The 25712-nt window shown below is 60.2% G+C and overlaps 1 protein-coding gene across 10 annotated transcripts in view; it reads right to left on the reverse strand.

Annotated features, from left to right (window-relative positions):
• Positions 1-6220: 6220 nt before the first annotated feature.
• Positions 6221-25712, reverse strand: part of MEF2D (myocyte enhancer factor 2D) — a 58017-nt gene continuing 38525 nt past the window's right edge. For 5 of the 10 annotated variants that reach the window (XM_084302970.1, XM_084302966.1, XM_084302968.1 and 2 more), the window contains 8 exons: positions 20917-21054; positions 17640-17850; positions 15483-15539; positions 12659-12855; positions 12479-12499; positions 10036-10165; positions 7552-7789; positions 6221-6635 (listed from right to left, as the gene is read on the reverse strand). In XM_084302970.1, coding sequence (XP_084159096.1) covers positions 6305-6635; positions 7552-7789; positions 10036-10165; positions 12479-12499; positions 12659-12855; positions 15483-15539; positions 17640-17850; positions 20917-21054 — 1323 coding nt within the window. In that variant the 3' untranslated portion in view covers positions 6221-6304. Of the gene's footprint in view, positions 6636-7551; positions 7790-10035; positions 10166-12478; positions 12500-12658; positions 12856-15482; positions 15540-17639; positions 17851-20630; positions 20766-20916; positions 21055-25712 lie in introns of all 10 variants that reach the window. The other 5 variants (XM_084302973.1, XM_084302972.1, XM_084302974.1 and 2 more) reach the window with 5 other exon arrangements.

Consider the following 25712-nt stretch of genomic DNA (forward strand, 5'->3'; position numbering starts at 1 on the left):
ACTCAAAGGAAGATGGAATTGGTCAAAGCTCCCGGTGCAACGCTCGCAAGTTCTTGGCGTAAACCCTCCCCTCTCCCTGCTTTGGCCCCCAAAAAAGCCTGAGGGTGGTGGCGGGACCCCCGGTCCCCCCACCCCGTGCCCCTTCCCCAGGGCAAAAGCGACGTCGCGCGTCTGCCCCCCGCTGCCGCAGACCCCCTCGACTCACACACACACACACACACACACAGCTGGAGGAGCATCGGGGGGGAAAAAAAGGTTAAAAATATATATATATATATTTATAGATACACAGTTTATCTTTTTTTTTTTTTTTTCTTTTTTTAAATTGCTTCTTGGAACAATAAATAAAACTACGAGGAGGGGGGGAGTGCACGTCCTGGTTCGCTTCTACCTGTGCAGCATCCATGGGGGGGGGCGAGGAGCGGAGCCGCCTGGGCCGTGCAGGAGATCCGACTGCCCACTGCATATCTACACTTTTTGGGGGGAGATTTTTATTTTTTTTTCTCTTAGTGCATCATTTAAAGGGTCTATTCTATCTTACAGAGGGTGCTGCGGACACCCCAGAGTATGCTACCACCTACTTGAGCTACAGGGAACAGGGGGACGGGGATGGGGTAAGAAGCAGGACCCGCCACTAAAGCCACCACAGGTGACCGGAGGGACACGGGGGGGCCACGGCACAGCCGCAATGCCCCCCGCGATTTCAGCATCCTATTTGCCTGCAAATTGCTTGGGCAGAGCCGCAGGACATCGCCGCTGTCCCTGCGCCCTGGGCACTTGGCCACGGATGCTGCAGAATCCCCAATCCTAGGACCCCCCCCCCTTCAAAAAAAGCCCCCCCCCCCCCGGCTGCCCCTGCCACGCCAACTTCTTCTGGCTCGAGGTTTCACAAAAGGCATCGCTCTTAGAAAACAGGGCTGAAAAATTCCCTCGGAGTTCAGCAGCGGGGTCCCCTCGGCCTCTCCAAGCCTGGGATCTCTCCAGGTTCCAGCAGTAGAACCCAAATCGGGGGGTCCTGGGCTTGTCCCCCCTCCCACATCAGCCCCATTTGGCCGCATCCTGGCGGGGTCCGGGCTGGGCAAAGCGGGACTGGGAAAGAGCCAGGGGTAAAACAAGAAACAGCTGTACAGTTCGGCCATGTCCAAAGTCAGTATTATTACAATATACTCTGACAAAAATATAATCTCATTTCATATCAATACAACAAAAACCAGTTTTCTGTACTGTTACCATTGCTAACATATCGAAACTCGCTATTTACAGTTACAGTAGCCAGGTAAAATCCTACGAGAGAGAGATCAGAGAGAGAGGAGGGGAGAAGGACGGGGAACACGAAGGGAGGAGCGGCCCTCCTGCATCCCGAGCATGGCTTCTGGCTTCGGGCAGGGGAAGGGGGATGGAGGTAGTGAGCACATGAGGCTCGTTTGGGGGCCTGGAGGGGTTTGGGGGGGCTAAAAATGAAAAAGAAGAAAAAAAAAAAAAAAGTGAAAAGGAAAAATAAAAGGAAAAAAGTGAAACAACAAAAAAAAAAAAGGAAAAAAGTGAAAAGGAAAAAAAAGTGAAAGGGAAAAAAATGAAAAGGAAAAAAGTGAAAAGGAAAAAAAAAAAAGTGAAAAAGAAGAAATGAAAAGGAAAAAAGTGAAAGGGGAAAAAAAAGTGAAAATGAAAAAAAGTGAAAAGGGAAAAAAAAAGTGAAGGAAGGACAGAGTAAAAGTGATGCCAAGATGGGAAATGAGCAAACTTTTGGGTGCTTGAGGTCCCCGGAGGACCCCGAGTGTCACCCTCAGCCGGAGGGGACAGGCGGGGGGGCAGCACATGGCACCGCGATGCCGTGGGCACCGCAGCACTGGCACCACCGGGCAAACCGGTGCAAAAAAAGGGCAGGAGGTGGAGTTTTTACGGATTTTTTGTTGTCGTAATTCTGCGTTTTCCATGGTTAGGTGAGAATTTGAAGGGCGGAAAGTGAGGGAGGGGAGAAAGCGTCCCCCTCCGCCTCGCCCCCCCCTGCAGACCACGCGCACCCTTTTTGCCACCAGCTCCGCTTCCAACGCTTCCACCCACCGGGGGTGACCTCAAATCCCCACCCTGAGCACCGGAGGTGATGGGGGGGACACGGAGACCCCTGCCTGGAGGTTTGGGGTGCCCCTCGCACAGCCACAGCCAGCACCAGCACCCCATTAGCAGGGGCCACCCCGTTCCTCCGCCGGCTGAGCCCCCTGCAGCCCCCTGCGTATTTTGGGTGCCCCTCCATCCCCTACACCCGGGTTTTTCCCTAAATACCCTGCACCCGAGTTATTTTTCATGAGCCCCTCCTTGCATAAGACGCCCCATCCAAGGGCAAACCCCGCTCATCACATCACCCACTGCCCCCCCATCCCGGGCACCCCGAGGGGAACCGCGCACCCGGGGACCCCCCGTGGGTTTCGGCATCGCCCTGCAGAAAACCCCAGTGGGATCGGGGAAAGGCCAGCATCCCCCAAATCAGCCAGCACGGGGGGTCCCGAGCCCAGCCCCACCTGCACGGAGCCCCCAAGAAGAAAGAGGAGGAGGAGGAAGAGGAGGAAGAGGAGGAGGAGGAAGCCGGCACCGGGGTCTTGCACCGGGTTACCTCTGGGTCCGGCCCGCGGCGTCGAGCCCCCCGGCGGTGCGCGCTCGAGGGATCCACGGAGGGTTCGAGAAGGTAAAGATCAGAAACAGGCTTTGGTAAGTAACCACACTTTTAGAAAGTAATATATCATTTTTGAAACATATCAGTGCATACTTCTTATATGAAAATATACACAATTGTATTTCATTCTCCAAAAAAGGAACAATTAAAAACAAAAGCAAACTAGCCCAAACACAATATATTAGCTGTTTTTTTCTCTTTTTTTTTTTTTTTTTGTTGTTGTTGTCGTTGTTGTCGTCGTTTAAAATTTTTAACGCTACACTTTGTTCAGGTTACACTTTTTTTGTCTTTTTTTTTTTTGTAAATGTTTTTTTTTTTTTTTTCTTCATGCATTTTACACCTTTATAGCCTTTGAGAATAAATAAGCTCCATTTTGCTTCCACATCTCTAAAAACTGCAGCATTTTAACTATTGTCATTTAAATCGTGCAATTTTTTTTGCAACACCCCTTTTTAAAAAATGGAAAATATATATATATATATTTTAAAACTAAACCCTATACAACGCAAAAATTCCAAATTAAAAAAAAAAAAAAATTATACACAATTGTAACTGTCAACAGTACAGATGAGCACGAGAAATAAAATTATAAGATCAGAAACATATTTATAGAAGCACAAAGGAGGGTGTTGGTTTCTTAGATTGTCGTTCTTCTTGGTGTCTTTTGAAAATTAGGAGGAGTTTACTGGACTCTACAGTCTGTGGGGAAAGGAAGGATAATGGCCCGGACGAAAAAAAATAATACCCCAAGCCCCCGATGAAACCAACGGAGAGACCCCCGACAAACCAACCCCCAAATCATTTCGCCCACGAGCCGTACTTGCCCGTGGCACGAGCCGGGGGTCGTCGAGTCCCGGGGCCGTGCTGCTGCGGATCCGCTCGGCACGAATCGGCACGGCACAAAATCAGCACGGCACAGCTCGGCACGGCTCGCCCCTCCAGGTGGATCCGCGTCCGAGTGCGTTTTTCTGGGTTTGTTTTGTTCCGTTTGTGGGGTTTTGTGTGTTTTTTGTGTTTTTTGTGTTTTTTTTTTTTTTTCCCTCTTTTTTTCCAGGCTCTCAGCTTCAAGGTAGAGGTGCGAGCGTGGGAAGAGTCGGGGCGTGAAGTCCGTGAGCAGAAACGTTTCGTCGCCCCCCGCGCGCGGCCGCGTGCCGCCGCTCGGTGCCGCGGGGTGCCCGGCGCTCCTCGCCTCCCCCCGGCGGGGCGGAAAACCTTTGGTTGCGGTTTGGTTTTCCTCGCAGGACGGGTGAAGAAGGAAAGAAAACAAAATGATACCGATGAGACGTCGTCGTCAATCCCGCCTAATTTCCAAAGCAAGGCCGTGCAAAGAGCTGCGCTGCGGCTCCGCGGGGCAGAGCCGGACGGTGACGGAAAGCGGTGGGGAGCGCGCGGGGGGCTCCTGCCTCCCGGACGGACGGAGGGACAGAGGCACAGCTGCCCCTTCCCGCTCGCGACACGAAGCCTCCCAGTACGCCCCAGTAAGCGCTGGGCAAGGTTTGGGGAGTGGGGAGAGGGGTGCTGCAGCAGAACCGCACAAAACCTGCCGGGAGCCTGCGGGGGCTCCCATCGCCCGGCCGAGTCCCTCGGGAGCGCCGTGCTGGGTTGGGAGAGGAAAGCGAGAATTTTTCATCAAAAAGAAAAAAAAAGAATCACAGAATCATCACAGAATTTCTAGGTTGGAAGAGACCTCAAGAAGTGGAAACGGTTTGGTATTTCAAAGCTTTTTGTTAGGAGATCTCCACCCGGCACGTCCCTGGGTGAGCTGGTGGCACGTGGCATTGCCCCGCGCGGGGATTTTGGGGTGAGAAGCAGCAGGACCGGGTCAGGGAAGTTTTCATGATGCTTTTTGCAGCCAGTGGCTTGTGCAGGGACAGGAGGAGCACCCCGTGCTTCCCTCCCTGGCCATCGTTTCTCCTAGCCATTTTTTTCCACCTGATTTCTGGAGGACATTCTGTCTCCTCGCCTCAAACTACTCGCTTTAAGTGGCCCACGTTCATTCCATCACAATCGTTTCCTTTTTCTTTTCTGCTGTTTTTCCAATTAAGACACTTTGGGGAAATCACATTGGGGGAAGAAAAAAATAATAAAGGGTGGAAAAACTTTAGAAAAACACCAATTGGCTTCTCCTTTGACATCACCCAAGCACGTTTTCACGCAACACTCCCCGTTTCAGCAGGCTGGGCTGGAAACCCCACGCTCTGCGGAGGTCTCTGGGAGGAGCAAGAGCTGGGGGGGGTCAATCCCATGGCGAATTTTTGCTCCTCTCCCCAAACCGCAGGCCCCAGGGCAGCCTCTGCCACCAGCTGCAGCTGGTGGGGAGGCATTTGGGCAGGTTTTGTGCCGTTTTGCAACCGCAACTTTCAGCAGAGGGGGAGAGGTGCTGGCGCAAGGGGTGTCCTCGAGGTCACCGAGCGGGAGGCGCACAGAGAACGGGGACGGGGACAGGGATGGGGACGGGGACGGCGTCCCAGAGCAGAGCGCCTGCAGGGGAAAGCCCAAAAGGCTGCGGCACCCAGGGGACCCGCCGGAGCAGCCGGCAGCACCACAACTTCCCCCGTCTCCCTCGTGCCCTTTTTCCTGCCCCTGGCTCAGGCGGCTGAGGCTGCGGCAGATTTTCCGCGTGGCTCATCCCCGGCTTCCGAGGCCTTCGGGCGAAACCCCAAGGGCGTTATTTCAGCTGCATCCCTAACTGAATGCTATTCGCTCCTCTTCCTCTAATTTAAAGCTTTGACCCACGTGGGATGGGAATGCATTTGAAATGCATTTGCGCCTTTCGTTTGGTAAAAACCGCGATTTTACCAGGCCGGGCACGAGCCGGGCTCCACCTGCACCCCGCAGGACGCGGCCAGGAGAGGTCAGGGCAGGTTTAACGCGACTGCGGCCAGACACAGTTCCCTTATCTGCAGGAAAAGATGCTCTCTGTAGCTCAGTTTCAACCCAAAAGTCAGGATTAAGCCTTCAAAATCTGCCTCTCGTGCCCCCCGGCACCTTCCCGTGGCGAAGGACGCGCGCGCTGCGCTCCATCCCGGCAGGAACCCCGCTCCTGCCCGCCGCTTTTTGGGGACCGGCGGAGGACGTGGCCCTCGGGCGGCCTCTTTTTGGGAGGATTTCAGCCAGATTTCACACGGCCGAGCCTCCTCTCCCCTGCCCCGGGCTCTCGGGGCAGCACGAGGCGTTCCGGGGATGCTCAGCGCCTGCCAGCACGCGCCCCATCGCCCCTCGCCCCCCGCAGACGCTCTGCTCCGGGGATGTCCCAACCCCGGGACCCCTCGTCCCCGCTGTCCCCGCAGGGATGAGCCCCACCAGGGACCGCTCCTTCCAGCACGGACGCAGCCATCTGATTTTTGCCACCCTCCCCCCGTCCATCCCCATCCTCGCCGGCCTCGCCGCGCGCGCCGCCCGCTGTGCTAGAATGAATGCCTACAAAATCCTAAAGCTATTTCTCAGGCAGTTTATGATAAATCTCCCCAACCCCACCCCAACCCCTAACCCGTTTCGCCCTCCCCGGTAACCCTCCCCACCCCACACACACGCCCTCCCCTTTCCCCGCTGCGAGCCGGCGGAGCCTCCCCTACCCCCCCCAAAAAAAAAAAAAGAAAAAAAAGAAAAAAAAAAGGGGACGGCGGGGGACCCCCGTTATGTGACCCAGGTATCCAACCGCATGCGCTTCACCGAGGGGCTCTCCCCTTCGGGCTCGCTGCCGGGGCGCAGGAGCCCCAGGGAGGTGCCGAAATCGGCGCGGGCGGGATCGTCCCGCTCGCTGCTGCCCTCGTAGGAGCTGGTGTTGCTGCTGAGGCTGTCGACGGGCGAGCGGCCGGTGGGCTCGTGCCGGGGCTGGTGGGGGAAGGTGCTGAGCGGGGTGGCAGTGTTTCGTTCCCGGTTGGGCGAGACGGGCTCCGACTTGATGCTGATGTTGGGGTTGGTGTTGACAGTCAAAGTGGTGGTGTGGGACAAGTGGCTCCCTTGTCTGGGCGTCCGAGGGAGGGGAGCGTGCGAGGAGGAGGAGGAGGAGGAGGAGGAGGAGGAGGAAGGGGGAAGGAGGAGGTGGAGAAAGGGGTGAGGAGATAATGGGAAGGCTCTCGTTACTCATCTCGTCGGTGGCCCTTCGCCCTCCAATCCGCTGAGCTCCTTCCCTCCTACCAGCTCCTACCATCGCGGAGCAAGGGGCCGTGATGCTGCCGAGCCAGGATTAGACCCTGCCCAAGCCCTTCTCCACCAGCACCCCGTGTTCCAGCCCCGATCCCACCTCCAGCCCCCGGACACACAGAGAGAGGTGCTGCCGTGCCCATGTGGGACCTGGGCACCCCCGGGGGAGAGCCAAGCGCCAGCTTCTTCCTCCTGAGAGGGCTTTGGGGCCGTGGCTGAGCCCCTCTCTCCTCAATCCCTGCCTCACAGCCTTTGTGCGACCGAGGGCGAGCTGCTTAGACCTTGGTTTTGACTGAAACACCCTGAAAAAGCTCCAGGCACGTGGCTGCTTTGCTCCTGGCTGCGAGCAGATCCTTTTATGCACAGCTGCTCCACGAGGGAACTGTGCAGGACTTTTTAATTCGAGCAATTCACCGCCTGCACTAGGAGTTACTCCCCCTGCACTAGCAGGACCGCTCTTTGCAGTCACCTCATCCTGCCACGATCACCCAGACACCGCTCACCCCAGGTTCTCTGCCCCCTTCTGGACCTCAGCTCCCCCCAAAAGGGAGCGATGCACCAGAACCCCCAAATCTCCAGCCACAGCTCTCCGAAATCCCCCCCGAGGCTCCGACCTCGCCTGGGGACTCCTGCTCACTGCCAGGACAGCGGGGACAGGCTCCCCTTTCCCTCTGTGTTTTTTTTTTTTCCCCTTTTGCAGCACGAACTGAGCCGCCCACGGTACCCGTGTCACTTACATTAAGTTCCCTAGCGAGACGGGAACGAGGTGCTGCTGCTGCTGCTGCTGCTGCTGCTGCTGTTGCTGCTGTTGTTGCTGTTGCTGCTGCTGCTGTTGTTGCTGCTGCTGCTGCTGTTGTTGCTGCTGCTGCTGCTGCTGCTGCTGCTGCTGCCAGGCAGAGATGTTGCCGAGGGACAAGCCCCCGGGTGAGCTGAACGCGGGCAGCGAGGACAACTCAGCGCTCGTCAGCTGATAATCTGCAAGGGAAGGAGCAGCAACGCCAACGTGAGCAGCAGCACGGCTGGCACCGAGTCCCGCGGCAGCGCTGGCCACGGGGCACCTCCCTCCCAGCTCCGAGGCACGAGCCCCCTCCCCAAGAGCCCCCCACGCAGCCCCCACCGCCCGCCGCAGCTCCCCAAAAGCGCAGCGAAGGAATCGGCACCTTCACCGGCACGGGGGGCTGGTGGGTTCGAGGGGACCCCCCCTGCACCCCCCCCAGCCCAGGCAGCACCGGGCAGGGGCAGCAGGAGCCAAAAAGGGGGTGGGTGATGGGGGGGGGGGCACCCCTGGGCTCTGCGCGCCCCCAGCCCCTCGCTGCGCATCAGCAGATGGCGCTGCCCGGCCGCTGCTGGGAGGCACGAGCTGAGCTGAGGCCGGGCCTCCGCGTGGGTGGAGGGAGGCTGCTGGGGTGGGAGGGAGGGAAACTGGGATGCAGGGAGGAAAATTGGGATGCAGGGAGGGTGCTGGGATGGGAGGGAGGGCGCTGGGATGGAAGGGAGGGTGCTGGGATGGGAGGGAGGCTGCTGGGATGAAGGGAGGCCACCAAGATGCAAGGAAGAAAATTGGGATGCAGGGAGGCCGCTGGGGTGCCGGGAAGAAAATAGGGATGCAGGGAAGAAAAATGGGGTGCAGGGAGGCTTCTGGGGTGCAGGGAAGAAAACTGGGATGCAGGGGGGCTGCTGGGATGAAGGGAGGCCATTGAGATTCAGGGAAGAAAATTGGGATGCAGGGAGGCTACTAAGATGCAGGGAGGACATTGGGATGCAGGAGGACCACTAGGATGAAGGGAGGCCACCGGGCTGCAGGGCAGAAAATGGGGCTGCAGGGAGCGGTGGCGACTCTCCCGCTGCTGCAGGGCCGGGGAGGGAGCTGCTTTATCCAGGAGCCATCCAAAGCCACGACCGGCTCCGTCCTCGGAGCCACGTCTGCATCTGATACGGCCACCCCGCGGGTGCTCGGCCGCCGAGCGAGCCTGACCCCGACCCCAACCCCGCTCCTCCCTCTCCCCTCTGTCATTTCGGGCGCCTGTGGTTTCAGGCGCACGGAGAGGTGGCTGCGAAGGCGCTGAACCGCTGCCAGGGCCGGCGGGCTGGCAGGAGGCACACCCTGCGCACCCTCCCCACACCAGGTTCCTGCCCCACATGGGGTTTTTCTTCTCACCCCAGCACCAGCCCGTCAGGTTGGGGAGCTCCTGGTACCCCCCAGTCCCTCCAGCAGCACCGAGCTGCTGGGTTTGGCACCAGGAAAGGCCCCGGGAAGCTCCAGGTCAGCTCCACGGCCCCAAAGAGACTTCCCAGCGAGTTGGTAGGTTGGGAGAAACGAGGGCCAACAGCCAGGGCATGGGGTTGGGGTTTTGGTGAGGACCCCGTGATGATCCAAGCCCCTGCAGCACCTCCACCGAACACCCCAGCCACGGACACCCCAGGCGCCTGGGTGGGCATCGCTTCTCCCCCCCCATGGCTCATCTCAGCAGGAAAAGAAACCCCAAAAGCTGACCTTCGGCCCCAAGCCACGTGGGCAGGCGGCAGCGCAGGGCCCAATTAAAGCCTATTTTGGGGATTTTGGCAACAGGCAGGCTCGCCGGTGGCCGAGGACGACTTCCACGGGAGGAGGGGAGCCTCCCCGCCACGCACAAACATCTCCTGGGCAACACCTACTAATTACGGCAGGGAGTTCCCAGCACGCCTAACCCGGGTTCTTCCAGCCCAGCAGCTTTCGACATTTTTTGCAAACTTTTCTCGGCTCAAACGCCAGAAGGAGTCAGGCAAGAAAGCCCTGAAACCTCCGGGAGGTTTGACAAGCCCTCCGCTTGGGCTCGCGCCCCGCCAGCCCCGTTTCTGCCCAGGAGCAGGACGGTTTGCATTCTTCCCCAACTTTTGGGTCCCCGACGCTCATTTTCCTTAAGCCCCTGTTACAACATCGCCCCCGGCTCGCCTTGAGCTGGGCGTAGCTGCAATTAGCAGCCGCTTAACAGCACCTCCCCGCGCTGCCAGCGCCCTGCAGTGGGCTGCAGCACCACAACCGTGCCCTTACAGCGCTTCTGGCTATAACAGCCAGGTCCCACTATATTTATGTAACGAGCTTCATCTCGTTTTTAATCCCGTGAAGCTCCTGGACCTCTCCACACCTGGTCACGGAGCTGCCTGGGGAGCCCCGGGTGCATTTTCCCCTCGGAATGGCACGGTCGCAGCGTGCCCCCCCCTTGGGGCTGAGAGCTCCTTACCTGTGTTGTAGGCGGTGGGCATGGCCGAGAAAGGCAGCCCCTGCGTCAGCAGGCTCGGGGTGGCCACCGAAACCACCGGCGTGGTTAAAGAGTGGGTCGCCTGGGAGACACCTAACCGCTGCGTGTTCTGCTGGGGAAGCGAACGGAGAGGATGTTACAAGGGGTTGTGCTGCGCCCTGCTGTCCCCCCCCAAAAGAAATCCCCCCTCAGGCAGGTCCTGGGGCTAAGCAAACGCTCTGGGTGTTCCTCCTTGCAGCACGAAGCCCACCAGTTAGAGGTTTTTAGGAGAGTTGGGAGGTTTGGGGGTGTTTGGGTGGGCATCGGGGCACTTCTCTGCTCGGGGCTGGGAGGGCGCAGCCTCAACGGCTTCCATAAGGCACCCATCCTCCCAGCTCCCTTCTGATGTAAAAAAAAAAAAAAAGAAAAAAAGAAGAAAAGGAACAGGCACTATTTTCCAGAGGATGCATGTGACTGCTGTGCTGGGAGAAAGGCGCGGAACAAAATCAGCGCTGGCTAACGCTGCGCGGGGCTGACGCCTCCTCCTCCTCCTCCTCCTCCCCAGCCTCCAAGGCGAGCTGCAGCACCGGGTTCGGAAGGCGATCCGGCCTCCTTGCACCCAAAAAACCCCATGCTCAGCAGCTCATGGGGCCGGTGCCCTCGTGGGGCTGGTGCCCTTGTGGGGTTTTGGGGGAATTGGGCATCAGCGGGTGCGCTGCGGAAAAATCCTGCCCTCAGAGGGGCGCGCGCCGGCCTCCCCCCGGGGTTTGAGAGGCAGCGACGTGGGCGGCTCGGCGGCTCGGCTTCAGCCCTGTTTACAAGGCAGATAATCTGCGCTGCCTCTGCTTGATCTGATTTAAACCCGACTCAAGAGGCTTGCCTCTAAGCTGCAGCACCCCGACACACGTCACCCTGCACAGGGAGGCAGTGCCCGGCTCCCACCGCGCCCGGCACGAGGCCACCGCGTCCTCCGCAGCGCAGCGGGCACCAGCGTGGGGTCCCCGGGGGTTCCATGGCGTTTTGGGGCTGGGAAATGATCTGCAGCCTCCCAGGGCCCTCCTGGACTGAACCCTGCCCTGGCAGGGTGCTGGGTGCTGCAGCCAGGCAGGGAAGGCGATTAGCAGGGTGCTAATTGCTAAAGCCCCCGGGGCCGGCGGGGAAGGTTTGTCCTGGCGTGCATCCCGCTGGCACGCGCCCTCGCCGGTGCCCGCTGACCCCTGGGGCAGGGATGCTGCAGGGAAACACCGTGGTGGTGGTGGTGGGCTCAGCCCCGTCCTGTGCATGGCAAGAGCGAGCAGGATGCGACCCGCAGCCCCCAGCCCCTTCGCCCAGGGGTGCCAGCCCCGGCTGTGCTGCGGGGAGCCCCCTCCCCAAGCTTTGATCCCGATGCATGCAGGGGAGACGTGCCAAGGGGTGCAAGCTCTCCACCCCAGGTGCCAGGTGGGTTGCAAAGCGCTGCGAGCCCCCCAAAGCTTCCCCCAAACCATGCAGGCATGCCCCAAAGGTGCAATCACCATGCTCGTGGGGAGCAGATCCTGCAGGGACACAGGGGGCACCCTTCCAATGCACCCCAAAAAGCCCCCCCGAGGAGCCAGAGGTCACCCGCAGCACCCCGATGGGGACAGCGGGGCAGATCCCGTGCAGGGGCAGGAGGTTTAGGACGTGTTTTCTGGGGAAACTGAGGCACGGCGCTGCCAGGGAGGGGAAGGCAGGAGGCCTGGAGGGCACGGGGAGCAGGAGAATCCATCCGGTGGGATTCATCAAAGCCCTGCTCGGCCCTCGCCCTGGCCAGGAGCGTCTCCTCGCAGGCTGCAGAGGCTTTTGGAGAGCTTTTCCCTGGCCGTGGGAGCTGCGTCCCGCAGCGGCTCTCGCCCTCTCCTCGCTGCGCTGCCCTGCCGCCCATCTGCCCGGCACCAGAATAGCAACGGAGCCGAGTGAATCACGGCCACCAGCAAGGTGGCGTTCACTTTGCTGGCAGGAAAAAAAAAAAAAAAAAAAAAAAAAAGGGAAAACTGCCACAAAAATAACAGGGATAACAGGGAGAGCGGCCCCTGTGCACAAAGCGGGCTTGGAGGATTTGCTCGGGCTTTAAATAACATCCTCCCCACGGGAAGAGGCTGCCTCGCCCCCCGTCGCTCCTGGGGGGGGCATCGGGCCAGGTCTCCCCATGCCACAAGCTGTGGTGACCCCGGTGAAGGTTGGGGGTGGCACACGGGGACCTGGCTGAGCCCCTGGGGGAGGCCAGCAGGGTTTGCGCTCATATCCTAGCCTGCGATTGAGATCTTCCTTCTGCTTTCCCTAAAAAAGGGCTTGTTCTCGGGACGGGGGGCAGCGGTGCCTGTGCCGGTGGCTTTCCCGGCGGAGAGCCGGGGCAGGATGCGGGGACAACGGGGACGAGCAGCCCACGTCCCGCCCCGCCACGATGCGCACTCAGCAGCCAACTCACCAGAGCCAAGTGGTCCTCCGTCTGCCCGCGCAGGAACGGGGAGAAAACCGAGAGGCACCGTTAACCCCGCTGCCCGTGCCCGCCGCGCGCCCCCGCGGCAAAGCTCCCTCCCTCCCCGGTGCCCGGCACGGGGCCGTGAGCCCCTCACCCGTCCCCAAAAAGCCCCCCCAACCAGCTCACCAAATGGTGCATGAGCCCCTTGCCACTCTGCGAGGTGATCACGCGCAGGTCGGGCTTGCGGCTGTTGGCGGCCAGCTGGGCGCCGTGCGAGGGTGGCGGCGGCGGCGGGGACTTGGCCGGGATGATTTTGCCCAAGGTGCTGCCGTTGGAGACGGGGAGGAGGCCCGGCGAGGCGCGGGCGCTCACGTAGCCGTTGCCTGCGGGGAAAACGGGCACGAGGAGGAGGTGAGAAGGGCTGTGGCCGTGCCCCAAGGTCCCCCCCTTGTGTGCACAAAGCCCCCCGTAGCCGGGCAGCTCCTGGCCTGCAGGACATCGCCGCAATAACCAGCGGTAACTCTCGGGGTGATGACTCCTCGCGCTGCTCCAGCAGGGCACCAGGGCCCTGGGGAGGGGGAGGAATTACAATTACATTCACTTTTCAGGCCCCTTTTTTGGGACCGGAGTAGCCAAAAGGGGCTGTGGCGGAGCAGAGGAGCCGGTTCACTGATCCTGCTGCCCCTTTGAAGATCTGAGCATCCCTCCTCCTCCTCTTCCTCCTCCTCCTCCTCCTCCTCCCGCTGCTCCACTTAAGGATTTTTATGTGCAAAGAGGAGAGAGAGAGAAAAAAAAAAAAAAAAAAAGAAGAAAGGAAAGGAAGAAAAAAATTTAAAAAGGAAAAGATTTGATGAACATCAGGAAAGGAATAAATTGGATCAGATTACTGTTCTGATGAGGGTTTTTTTTTTCTTTTTTTTTTCTTTTTTTTTTTATGAATAGGCCCCAAAGATAGAAAGGCGTTTAGCAATCACCAGGATTCAGCCCTCATATTCATTGCACGTTAGACCGGGAAAAATAGGTCGCTGATTGCATTATTAATCACATCCACCATGGCATTGCTACATCTGCATTTCAGCAGGCGGCTGGTGGCAGCGGCGCTGCCCCGGCACGCTGGCAACGCTTGCGGCAGCGTCCCCGAGGGAGGGGGCCGACCACCCCCCGGCCCTAAAGCATCACACGGGGTCCTGAGCATCGCCCCCGTGCACCGGGAGCTGCTCACCAGCAGCGTGCAAAGCCCCCGGCTCCGATGCTCGTGACATTTCCTGGGTGACCTTCACCGCCCGCGGCGCATCCTCGGCGCCGGTGGCAGCGGCCCGGAGCCATGCCAAAGCTCGGAGGTGGAGGCAGAGCCACCCCCCCCCCAAAAAAAAAGTGTTAAAAAGTGAATTTTTTCTTGCTAAGGTGGCGCTGCCACCGCTGAGTGCGTGGCTTCCATGGCAACTGCAGCTCGGAGGGACGCTGCCACCCCCCTGTGTGCAGTGCTCGGGGTGGTCTGCCCGGGAGAGAGCCCCCTGCCCTATTGGCACGGCCATCGTGGGTGGGGGGTGGGGGGAAATGCAGAAAGGGAAAAGAAAGAAAAGTCAAACATTCAGAAACGGCAAAGAAAAAGAAGTTAAAAAAAAAGCAAAAATGGGAAAGAGCAAGTCAAAAATGGAAAAGAAAAAAAAAAAAAAGTCAGGATTGCAGCGAGGCCCCTTGCTGCTGCCCCCCCCCCCCCAGTCCCCGTTGCGGCGAGGCCGGGGGTGGGCAGGGTGCTCGCCCCCCTTCCCCGCGGCACCGGGGGCGCTGGATCCGGGGATGCCGCCCGCGTGGCTGCGGGATCGGGGCCAGAGGCACGGCGGCCGATGACTCAGAGGCAGCAGGTGACGGTGGTGCAGAGCCGAAAAAGAGGAGGAGGAGGAGGAGGACGAAGAGAAGGAGGAGGAAAGGGGGGGAGGAGATACCCCGGGTACCCCCAAAACCCACCCGGGCTCCGTCGGCCGGCTCGGGGAGCCCCCGGGGCCACCGAGCCCGCTCCTCGCGCCCGTCGGCACGCGGGGAATGCTGCGCTGACGTCAATGCTGACATTCACCGGCCCTGCCAAGCTCTGCGCCGCCGCGGCTGCTCGCGACAGCTGACGTGGGGGCGGCGGGCAGCCTCGGGGGGCCGCAGAGGCCCCCCCCCCCCAACCCCCTCATCCCTGGCCCAGGGCGGTTGTAGGGCTGGGAGCGCCGCCGGAGCAGCGGGATCCGGGTCCCAGTTGGGTTTTAACTGGGGAAAGGGCGAACCCCGGGTGTGGTGGTGGGTGGAAAAGCCACGGCAAAATGGGCTGGTTGGGGTGCTGGGTGTGGGGTCACCTTCCCTGCTCCCTCCCCGGGGGGCAGCACCCATCCCGGGGGGGCTGCAGGAGCCGTCGCCGGGTGCTGGCTGCGCCCACGCAAGCGCCGGTCCCGGTGGTGGCCCCGAAGCCCTCGGTGCTCTTCCAGCAGAGGCAGGAGGCATTATTAGCTCGTTTTATAGCCAGGGAGCTAAGCCACAAGGGCTGAGCCTCGTTAGCGCCGGGGCTCTCGCAGTGGAAAGGGGCCTTAATGAGCTTTTTTCCTCGCAGTAAAGTTCCTTTACAGGGCCCAGGCGCGAGGAGGAATCAGGTGTTAAGTGACTCACCCGGGGTCAGGGGAGGAGCGGGTTTTGGCTCGGGGAGCTAAATGCCGAGCTGCCCAAATCCCCACCATGTGGCTGCCCAACACCGGCCCCGTGCTTTGCAGCAATCCCAAAACCAAGGAGACCCACAAAGACCCCGAACCCCCTGGATCTGTGCCGAAACGCCTCGAGGAAATGCGTCGGCTCAGGGCAGCGTGGGCAAAACCCTCCCACCGGTGGGACCAAGAGCCACCAAATCCTCCCCGGTGCTTCTCCATCCTCCCCAAAATGCTCTGAATGGGAAGGGAAACCCCTGTCCTTGTAGGATTTATGGGGAAACTGAGGCACGGGGCTGCAAACAGAGCCCGGGGAGCTGCCCCACACTTACCCACAGGGCTCGGGCAGGCTCCGTTCGTGGTGTTCAGGTCTCCGCCGAGCATCGCCCCTGAAAAGCCATCGGAAAAGGGGGGGTCAGAGGCAGCTCGGGAACACGGGGAGCAGGGAGGAGGAGGAGGGGGGAAGGCGAGGGAGGAAGGCAGATGGAAATCAGCGGCGTCGCATTCCCGGGGAGAAAAGTCCCGGGCGAAAGCGAGCAGCATTCCTGGTGATCGGGTTTGGAAACAATATCCAGGCAGATCCGTTTCCTTTGGGCAGCAGCCAGGCGGCACGGGGGGCCCGGTCCGAAGCTCACGGCTCGGAAAACACTGCGGCTATTTTGTTCCAAGCCCTCCTGAGGGACACGGGGCCCGTGCTGCGGGGAAGGGAGCCCCCAGCTTGTGAAACCCCTCGCTTGTGAAACACAACCTGCCCTGCAACGCTCGCCCCGCACGGAAAACGGCCCCACGGCCCCGCTGCACCACGGCGAGCGCTTGGAAAGTGCTGGGAAAAGCAGATCGGGGCCCTTTTTTTTCCCCAAAAACCAGACCCACCTCACTCCTCGCCCCAGATGGGGAAAGAGGAGCCGGGAACCTGCTGCCAGAGCGGGGGCTGAGGGTTGCAGTGAGCCCCCGAAAGAAGAAGTGCTGGGGGGCCGCCGTGCCGGCAAGGGCCTTCGCCCTCTGCGTGGAAGTGGGACCGTGGGCTGGGGTGGTCCCCAAAATAAATTATGGTGTGGTGAAGGGCACGGTGACCCCAGAGGCATGGCAAGCATGGCACTGCCTTAGGGGATGGGAGCGCAAACCGTGCCTGGCAGCTCCAAAACCCAGCTTGGAGAGGCAGGACCCCGTGCGCCCCCAACCCTCACTGGCACAGCAAATCCCAGGGGTCGAGAGCAGGCTCAGCCTGCTGTGGGGGCGATGCTGACCCCATCCCAGCCCCCAAAACCCTCCCTGGCCATTGCCCCGTGCCCGTGCTGTCCCCGTGCAGGCGGCAGCAGTGAGCGCAGGGACACGGAGCCAGCGCTGCCTTCGCTTTGGAAACAATCACGCAGCGCTCTGCGCCCCTCTCGAGCGCATTGCTTAAAAAAAAAAAAAAAGAAAAAAAAAAAAAGAGAGAGAGAAAAGAAATAGCTCTTCTAACATGCGAAGGCCTGGCTCCTATAAACAGGATTTCTTCCGTGTCCCAGGCAGCGAGTGAATGAAACGCAGATGGTTGGACTTGGAACACCTCTGAGCTCCCAACCACCAAATTATCCCCCCCCGAAACCAACGCTTCGTGAGCTGGATGGAAACTGCGAGCGTCGAGCGGGCTCTGCCTCGCGGTGAAGCCTCTTTTTTTTTTTCCTGCAGAGGCCGGCAGCAGGGCAGGGGCGATGCCTGCAGGTAGCCTCGGCACAGGGCTCAGGCTCTGCCCTGTCCTGGGGGGAGCTGCTGCCTTTTGGGACCAGCTCTGGAGCACAAAGAGCCTTTCCCCAAATCCGGGGGCTGCTCCTCAGCTCCAAGAGCTTTCAGCCATCCCCGAGGCTGCGCAGAAGGAGCAGAAAGCGAATGAGCCACCTCCAAACCACGGCTCCTGTTGTGTCCAGCTGAAATCCCACCCTCTGGCCCCTCCAGAGGTTGCTGGGGGCACCCCCTGGCCCCCTTCCCACGTCCTCGCCTCTGCCGCTTGCAGCCCGTGCGCCTGGCTCGGACCATCTGCGACATCCAAAATAGCAGGCGGGGGCTTTCTGCACGCTATTATTATTTCTGACCGCATCGCGGGAGAGCCGGGCTGAGGTCACACGTCCCCAGCCCCGTGTCCCCCCCCCTGCTGCAGGGGACGTGGGTGACACGAGCCTCTCCCCGACCTCCCCTCGGCCACCAGTCCCTGCTGGAAGCGGCCGCTCCTACAACTGGTGACAGCTCAGGGACCAACTGCAGCCAGAAAAACCCTTTTTACGCAGCGGTCCCATGTCCCCCAGTGTCCCCTGGTGTCCCCCAGCACCTCCAGCACAGGGGACACCGGTTGCCACCTCCAAGCCAGCACTGGCACTGGGTGACTCGGCTCCACCTGGCTCTGAAACATCCTGCTCTGGAGAAGCACACCCGGGCGAGGGGGGGGGACACGGTCCCCGGGACCCTCAGGAGGGCGATTTTAGGGTGTCCCTTATCGTGGGGGTGCCGCTCACCTGCGCTGGCCGGCCGCTGCGGCAGCCCCGGGGACACGGTGTTCCTCTGCAGCGCCGGCTGCTGCGGCGAGAGGAGCCGGGGGTCGGTGAGCGACGAGGTGACGAGGGACTGGGTGACCAGCGAGCTCCCCGGGTTGCTGAACTGCAGCGTGCTCTGGTTGGTCACGGGAACCGTCACCGGCATGGCGAAGTTCGGCGCGGGCACTGCGGACTGAAGAGAGAGCGGGAGGTAAAGGGGGGCCGTCGGGCAGGCGACGTCCTACAGCTGAAGCGGGGGCCACTTCGGTCACCCCGAGCCCCCTCGCTGCTGCCCTAAGTCCCGGTGACTTGAGGACCCCGGCACAGGAGCCTGGACCCCCCAGGAAAAGCAGCCGGGGGATCACTCGGACACAGCTGAGCTTCGCCACCAGCCGCTTCGCCTCTCTTTGAGGCCAAAATTATTTATGTACCCCTGATGTCCGGCCACATGTTTCCAGAGCAGCCCCAGCAGGACGTGACTCAAAGCATCACAGGGGGGAGCAGCGCCCTGGGGTGCCCCGAGGGGTGCTGGCACCTCCTTTTGTCCCACGGCAGAGGCCAGGGGGGCCTCACGAGGCCGTTCCCCAGCCGGTGGTTTGGGACGAGCCCCCTAACCCAGCACCGCTGCCCCACGGACACCCCGCAGCTCGGGCAGGCTCCGCTTGGTGCCGAGCCCCCGGTGCAGGCTGGTGTCACCTCATCCCCTCCTGGTGACACCGGGGGGACACCTGCCACCTGCCACCACCAGGAGCTGCAGGGCAGGAGGAGGAGGCGAGCTGGGGCAGCAGGAGCGTGGCTCAAGCCCTATCCTCGGCCGCGGGTCGAGGCCCAGTTTCACCTACCAGCGTCCCCGCGGGAGCCAGGCTCGCCGTGCTTATCCCATCAGCCTCTCTTATGTCACTGATTTGCTCTTCATTAACAGGAGCAGGCACCTGCTTAGAGGCTTTAGCAGAGGCTTTGCTAAAGTCCCACTTTAATTTGCGGGGGGCTGGCACGGCACAGCACCCCGGTGCCGCTGGGCATCGCCGCGGGGCCAGCCCCGAAGGGCAAGGGGAGCAGAGCATCCCCCGTCACCTCGAATTCCTTTAGGGGGAGAGGAGAGGAGGGGAGAAGGGAAGGTGCTCGCCCAGCTGGCTGCTGGAAACCCTCCCACCCGCTCAAGGGCATCCTGCCCTTCAGAGATCCTGCGGCTGCTGCCAGCCCGCGCTGCCCCACGGCGCCGGGAGGCTCCGGGGCACCGGGCTCATCCCCTCCTGGCCCTGATGCCGAGCCCTCCCCGTGCTCAGAGCAGATGAGAAAAAGGAAAAAAAAAAAAACAAAGGGGGGGGAGGGAGGGAGGGGAGAGAGGCAGGGGGAGCAGGTTTTGTTGGGCGTGTGAACAACGAAGCGGCGGCGTTGTGTAAGAAATCTCCGCGTGTCCCCGGGAAGGGGGAGGACGAGCGAACGCGGCGCGGCCTCGGCGATGCCGTGGCAAAGCCAGGAGGGCTGGGGCCGGAGAGCAGAGCCTGGCCTTAACCCGCCTCCGGCCCCCGGCACCTCTGCACCCGGTGCCAGGTCCCCCCGGTGCCAGCATCCCGGGGTGGGGGGCACGAGTGGGACCCGGGGGCGCACGGCGCGCGTCTCTGACCGAAATCTGGGGGGGAGAAGATGCAGACGTGAGCCTGGCCTCGACCGGTTCTGCTTTCACCCAAAGCCTTGGCAAACAGGCTGCGAAACGCAGAGGCTTCTTGAGCGAGCAAGGCTGCTGTTAGCGCCCCCGGTTAGTTCTGGTCACACACACACACACACAGAAACACACCAAAAAAAAAACAACCACCGCAGCCGGTTAAAAAGGAGAAGCGGCGGCTTCCAGCGCCGGCACCGCTCCGGCCCTGGGTTTAGTCGGGGAGCCCGATGCCCTGGCCTCAATCCCCGGCGCCCGAATGCCACCCGCCGAACCGCGGCGGGCACGGGGAGCTCCCCTGGGGTCTGCGGGGAGTTGGGGGGCCGGGGCCGTGCCCCCCACCCCACGCAAACCCCGGCAAGGGCTTGGGACCTCGTCCTCGTCCTCGTCGTCGCCGCCGGGCGAGCGGCACCGGGGCGAAAACGCCTCGCGCTTTGGCAGCTGAGTCAGCAAAAGCAAGGGAGGCGGATTTCACAAGCCCCAAATCTCGAGAAAAGCCCCGATTTTCACTCGCGTGGGCTTGCGAGAAGCGCAGAAGGGCAGATATGGGGTTTTTGTGTTTCTTTCATCTTTTTCTTTTTTTTTTTTTTTTTCCTGGGGAGGGGGCGTGAAATTTTCTAACGCTGCAGCCAGCCCTGAAAATTCGCCTCCCTCGTGCTCTCAGCAGCGACTCGGGGCTAATCCCCCCTGCTCCAAGCCCTCGCTGCCTTGCCCTAACGACTAATTTGACACGCTCTTCGTCCCCCCCCCACCTCCTCCTCCTCCTGCCTCCTGACACAAATCCCTTCCAGCGCTGTCCCGATGCCACCCCGCTGACGGGCCTGGGATCACGGGGCTAAAACCTGCCTGGATTCCTGCCACGGCCGCCAGCTGCCCCGAGGGCTTGATGGATTTGGGGGGAATTAAGGCGGAATCGCCCAAACCGGGCTGACCCCGTCTGCTCCCTGCCGGCTCCTGGGGATCTCGGGGTGCAGGAGCCAGGGAAAACCCCTTTTAGGGGGAAAAAGGAGGCTGGTTTTTGGGGCCAGGGAGCGGAGGCACCCCCAGCTGCCCACCCTGGGGCTGCTCCAACTCCTCCAGCTGGCAAACCGGAGGGACCCCGAGGGTCCCCGGTGCCGCCACCCCTAGGAGCCACTTTTCCCCTTTTTCTCCCCAATTTCCTGCCCTTTCGGGTGCATTCGGGGCCCTGGTGCATCGGCTCCCACGGCACAGCACGGCTCCGAAGCAAAGCCATGCAAGACCCCCGTCACCCGGAGGCGGCCGGGGAAAAGGTGGGGGGGGGGGGGGGCTGCAGGCCACCAGCTACTCACTGCGAGCCGGTAACTCTGCATCATTTTATCAAACTCCTCATCAATCTTTTTATATTTCTCCTCCGTCTGCGGGGTCAACGCAAACACTTCGTCCCCTTCCGGGCTCTCGCACTCCCTGTGCTTCTTGTTCAGCGCCTGTGACGTGCGGGGTGGGGTCGGGGTGGGGGTACACGGGGGTGTCGGGGACGAGGTCGGGGAGGGGGGTGGGGGAGGAAATCGAACAGAAGAAAAACAAAACAAAAAGAACAAATAATGAAGGTTTTCCGGCCACGGGGCAGGTACTTACACCGTATCGCTTGAACAGGATATCCAGATCCTCGCTGCCTTTACGGTATTTATCCTCCATCAAGGGGCTCTGGTCTATCGAGTCATCTCCGTCGGGCTCCGGGCTGTCACAGCCGTTAAAACCTTTCTTTCTTAACGTCTGAAAACACAACCGGGACACTTTGAGGTCTGGCACTGCTGGGGACAACGGGCAGCCCTCGGGGATGGGTGGTGACCCCCCAAAACGCCCCCCAGTTTAGGGCGCACGGTGGCATTAAAAAGGGTCAGCGCCGGCTGGGTCCTAAAGGGGTTTTGGTGGATGGATGGAGAGAAATTTCCCGGATTTCATGTTTTTTTTTCCTATTTTTCCTGACTGTGCTGGTGCTGAGTTCGGCCCCGCACCAGCTCGGAGGCGTTTTTGTCACCCAGGGTCACCGCAGAGCCAAGGAGGGGAAATAAACCCTAAATCCGGGGCGCGCTCTCCTGCTAGAAACACAAAAAACGTTATTCCACGTAGGAAACCAAAACCAAAACCTAAAAAAAAAAAGGCAAAAAGCAGGCCCGGGCTCATCACCCAGCCCCATGCAGCAGCTTTGGGGTCCGTCCATTGCACATGGGGTGGGCACAAAGACCCCGGGCAGGCTTTGGACCAAAAAACCCTCCGTCGTGCTCAGGAGCCGATCTGCAGATTGCGTTACGCAGGCACATTTAATCATTTTATTTTCAAAATACCAAAGGCAATTAGGCGTTATTATGGAACCGCCGCGTGCCAATTTTTTTTTTTTTTTTTTTTTGAAAGTCAAAGCTACAGAATTTCCTGGAAGTCTTGGTCCCTTTTCATGCCAAATCCAGCAGGGGAAAGAAAAAAAAAAAAAAAAAAAAAAAAAAAGAAAAAAAAAGGCCTTGACAATTCTCCTCTTGTCTTCCGAAACAGCAATAAACAGCTCTGTTTTGGGGCCAAAACATCCTGGAGCGGCTCTCCATCTACCTGGGGGCCGTATGGGTGGCGTGGTTTGCCCCAAAATAGCTTTTTTTTTTTTCGCTGCAGCCCCTGAAAACTTCACAAATCTCCAGCCAAACCCCCCGCGTTGCAGCCGTGCCTCGACGCTTTCTCCATCACCCACCCGAGGCACTTCCCTGACCTTTTGCTCGCCCGATGGCACGGGGAATTCAGCCCCAAAAGCAAGGAAAACGAGCGGATTTGGACACGATATCCCAAAAAAAGCAGCCCAATTTCTTCGTGCCTCCCTCGTGCCCGGCCTTTTCACCTCCAGGACTTGGCCGCGTCCTCGCCCAAGCGCCGCGGTGCCATCCGAAGCCCCTTTTGGAATTGTTGTACCCCAAAATCCTACAAAATCGTGCCGTTTGTTGCCCTTTCCCCAAAGACTTTCCCCAGGGAAGGGCAGGCAGGGGCAGACGTGCTGGGAATGCCCCTTCCTGGCACGGCTGCGAGCGAATTTCATCGGCGTCACCCACGGAGCTGGGGCTTGACCCCGAGGGCAGCACCGAAGGGGAGGTTCCCGAGGCTGGGCGGTTTTTTGTTTTTTTTTTGAAGGTTCCCGAGGATTTTTCCCAATTATTTTGCTATTTTTGTGCGTTCCCTTGTTTGTTTTTAGAACGGGCCAGAAACAGCCCCGCGCTCCCGCAGCGGGGAAGGGACGGCTTCACCATTACTTTTTTTTTTTGGAAAGCCCTTTTTTTTTTTTTTTTGAGTGTTTCTTTTCCAAAACCTTTTGTTTCGCTGCCGCGGCTGGGAGACGGAAAGTTGAGCCTCTCTCCTTGCCCTGCAAGGAGTTTTTCCTCCCTCTCTCCCTCTCTCCCTTCCAGAGGCAAAGTGGAAAACGCCGTTCCGTGAGCCGTGGAAGCGATGAAGCCGGGTTTCCTCCAGATGCGTGCGGCAGGAGCCGTGCTGGGGAGACTCTCCGGTGTCTAATAAGGGCTGTGCCCCCCTCACGGCTCTCCCACCTCTCTCTTTTTTCACAAAACAGCACAGAAACCCCTCAGCCCCACTGGAGATCCCCTCCAACCGCGGTCGAAGCCCCCATTGGGGTCAGCTCCTACCTCCCTGCAGCAGGTCACAGCCAAGTGGGACCCCCCCCTCTCCTCCTTTCTAAGCCCCGAAGCCCAGAATTGGGGCAGGAGGCTTTAGGCAGTGCCCAGATGCACCGAATCTGCCCCAAACTCCCAGGATTTATTGCCCAAGCGGAGCAGCGAGTGCAGAATTACGGCTGCTGTCGCCTCGCCGGAGCGGTGCCACGGCCTCTTCCCTCTCCCCGGCCACTTCATGCAATTAGTCCTGCTGTAATTAACCTGCGAGCCCCACCGGGTTCGGTCCGCTGCTAGGGGGAAAAGCAGAAGGCGTGAAGAGAAAGGAAACCTTTATTTCACCGGGCTGCAGCCAGTGGAAAACGCCCACTTCTCATTCCAAGCCCGTTGAAGACGAGCACCTTCGCATCAGGAATTTTTCCAAGGATGAAACCAGGGCGAGAAGGTCACATCCCCCACCCCAAAAAAAAAGCCCTTTCCTGGCTTTCCTGCCTCATCCAGGAGTGGGTTTAAACCTCAGGAGGGTGAGAGAGCAGCAGGAAACCCAGAGCATGGAGAGGAAATGATGCTGGACCAGGATGCAGGATCCTTCCCCTAAAGGAGGGTGACCGGGATCCAAACCACCCTCAGCTTCGGGGGCATCCAGGACGGGGCTGAGCCTCTGAACCCACACAAGCACAGCCCTGGGAAGGGGAATTAAGGAAGATGCAGCTCCCCTGGGATGCTCAGGGAAAGCAGGGGATTTGCAGCCTGACTTTAAGAGCAGGAGCACCCCGGTCCCCCGCAGCTCTGCCCCATCCATCGGGAGCTGGCACGTCAGCGGGGCTGCGGGAAACGAGGAGCGACAGCGAGAGCAAAGCCGGCGTGATCCCCGGCCGGGCGCGCACGTGGCACCCAGCGTGCCTGCCCGGGGGCCTCAGCTGTCCCCCGGCCGATTAAGGAGCCCCCCCTCCGTGCAGGCAGGGAGATTTTCTCGGACTTAAAAGCTTGCCGCAGCCAGGACTTGGCCGGGCGCAGAGCGGAGGGGCTGAAACCTCTCCTGATGCGCTGGGTAAACGCGGCCCTAAGGGAGCGCCGCCCCTCGCCGGGCTTTTTAATTTCGGGAGCTTCCCATCCGGTGGTTTTTTGTTCCGAGGGTGCTCAGCTGCTCGCTCTCCTTCTTTCTCTTTCAAGGGGAGAAAGGTGAAATCCTCGTTCAAACCATGGGTGTGAAAGAAAAGCCCAAATCCCCTTCGCCACGAGCCCGTGCTCGCTCCCCTTGCACCAGGAAAACCAACTCGAGGGGCTTCTCCCCGGGCTGCCAACGGCCCCACGGCCACCCTCAAACATCCGAGATGCTGCTGGGGGCTGCAACCCTCCTGGGGGGACAGGACACGGGTGTCCCAGCCACCTCCGCCCAGCCAAATCTCCTCTGCTCAGCCCCTTGCAGTCAGCTTAGGAGCAGGAAAACCCTGGAGCGGCCCCAGCCCTGCTCCAAGGGACGAGGACGGATGCTCGAGCAGCTTCAATCCTGCCCGAGCAGGATCTCCCCGCGCTCGGGAGCGGGTGACAGCAGCTCTGCGTGCCGAGCTCGGGCTCTCCTCCCCGCCATCCACCCGGATCCTTCCCCTCCCGACGCTCCTCTCTCCAGCTTTGGATGCAGATTCATCGTTTCATGTGGTGCAAACACAGAATTTCTTTGGGTGCCAAGGACTGCGTGTAACTTGTCGGCTTGGGAGTGTTTGCATCTTGGACCATAAGGGAACAGAGAATGCTGCCCAAAATGTTTACGGTATTTTTAGGCCAAGACAAATCTGTTCGACGCCGCGAGCTCCAGTATGAGCATCCTGGAGAGGCTGGGCGAGGAACCGCGGCTGTAAAACCACCGCGTGGTGCTCAGGGCGCTTCCCTGCCCGGGGACGGGGCTGCTGCGCCTCAAAAAGGGTCCAGAAAAGGCATTTTGAACAATTTAAGACAAGCATGCGCAGGCAGGGAGGTCTCCAAAGGTCCATGGGGCGGGCAGGTGGTGCTGCTGGCGCAGAGGACAGCTCAGAAATGAGACGTTTCGGGGAGGTGCGAGAAAAAAAAAAAAAAAACAATAAAAAATCTGATTCGTGAGCTAGGCTGTGGGCTTTTTTTTTTTTTTTTCCCTTCACGAAATCAAAGCCTGAGGCTGCTGAATTGCACCGGAGGGATTCAAAGGCAGCAGTGACAGGTCCGAGCGGCGGGGGAGGACGATCCCTGCAGCGCTTCGGGGCCTCGCCGCGCGAGGTCCGAGCGGCTCCGTGCCGGGGAGCGCCCGCGCCCCCCGCGGCACCGCTCTGATCTGCTGCTGCCTGAGCGCCTGACGGCTTGGCGGGTGTTAATTCCTGCCCTCCTGTAATGTCCATAATGCCCATAATTACCCATCCGGCCCCTTGCGTTTGTCTGAATTTGCCCAGGCGTAAACGGGAGCTGCCCACACGCGCAGGGAGGAGCGTGCGGTGCCCTCGTGCCATCGCCGCTCTGCAGGGCGCCCGGTGAACACCCGAGTGGGTGTGGGCGCAGAGGCACCCAAAGGTCCCTCCCAACCCAAATTAGTCGGTGAGGCAGGTTCTGGTGTCCTGCAACCCCACTGTGAGCACCTGGAGCAGCTTCAGGGGAACAGCGCCGGCTGCAGCCACGTGCCCAGCGCCGCAGCTCCAGGAGGTGCCTCCAAAACCACCCCAGGTTCGCCTGCACCATGGGCAGATCCCACAAAGCAAATCCCCAAAGCACACCTCGCTTTTGCAGCCCTAAACCAGCACCCAGCTC

This window comes from Netta rufina (genome assembly GCF_964035555.1).
Source record: "Netta rufina genome assembly, chromosome: 29".
Lineage (NCBI taxonomy): Eukaryota > Metazoa > Chordata > Aves > Anseriformes > Anatidae > Netta > Netta rufina.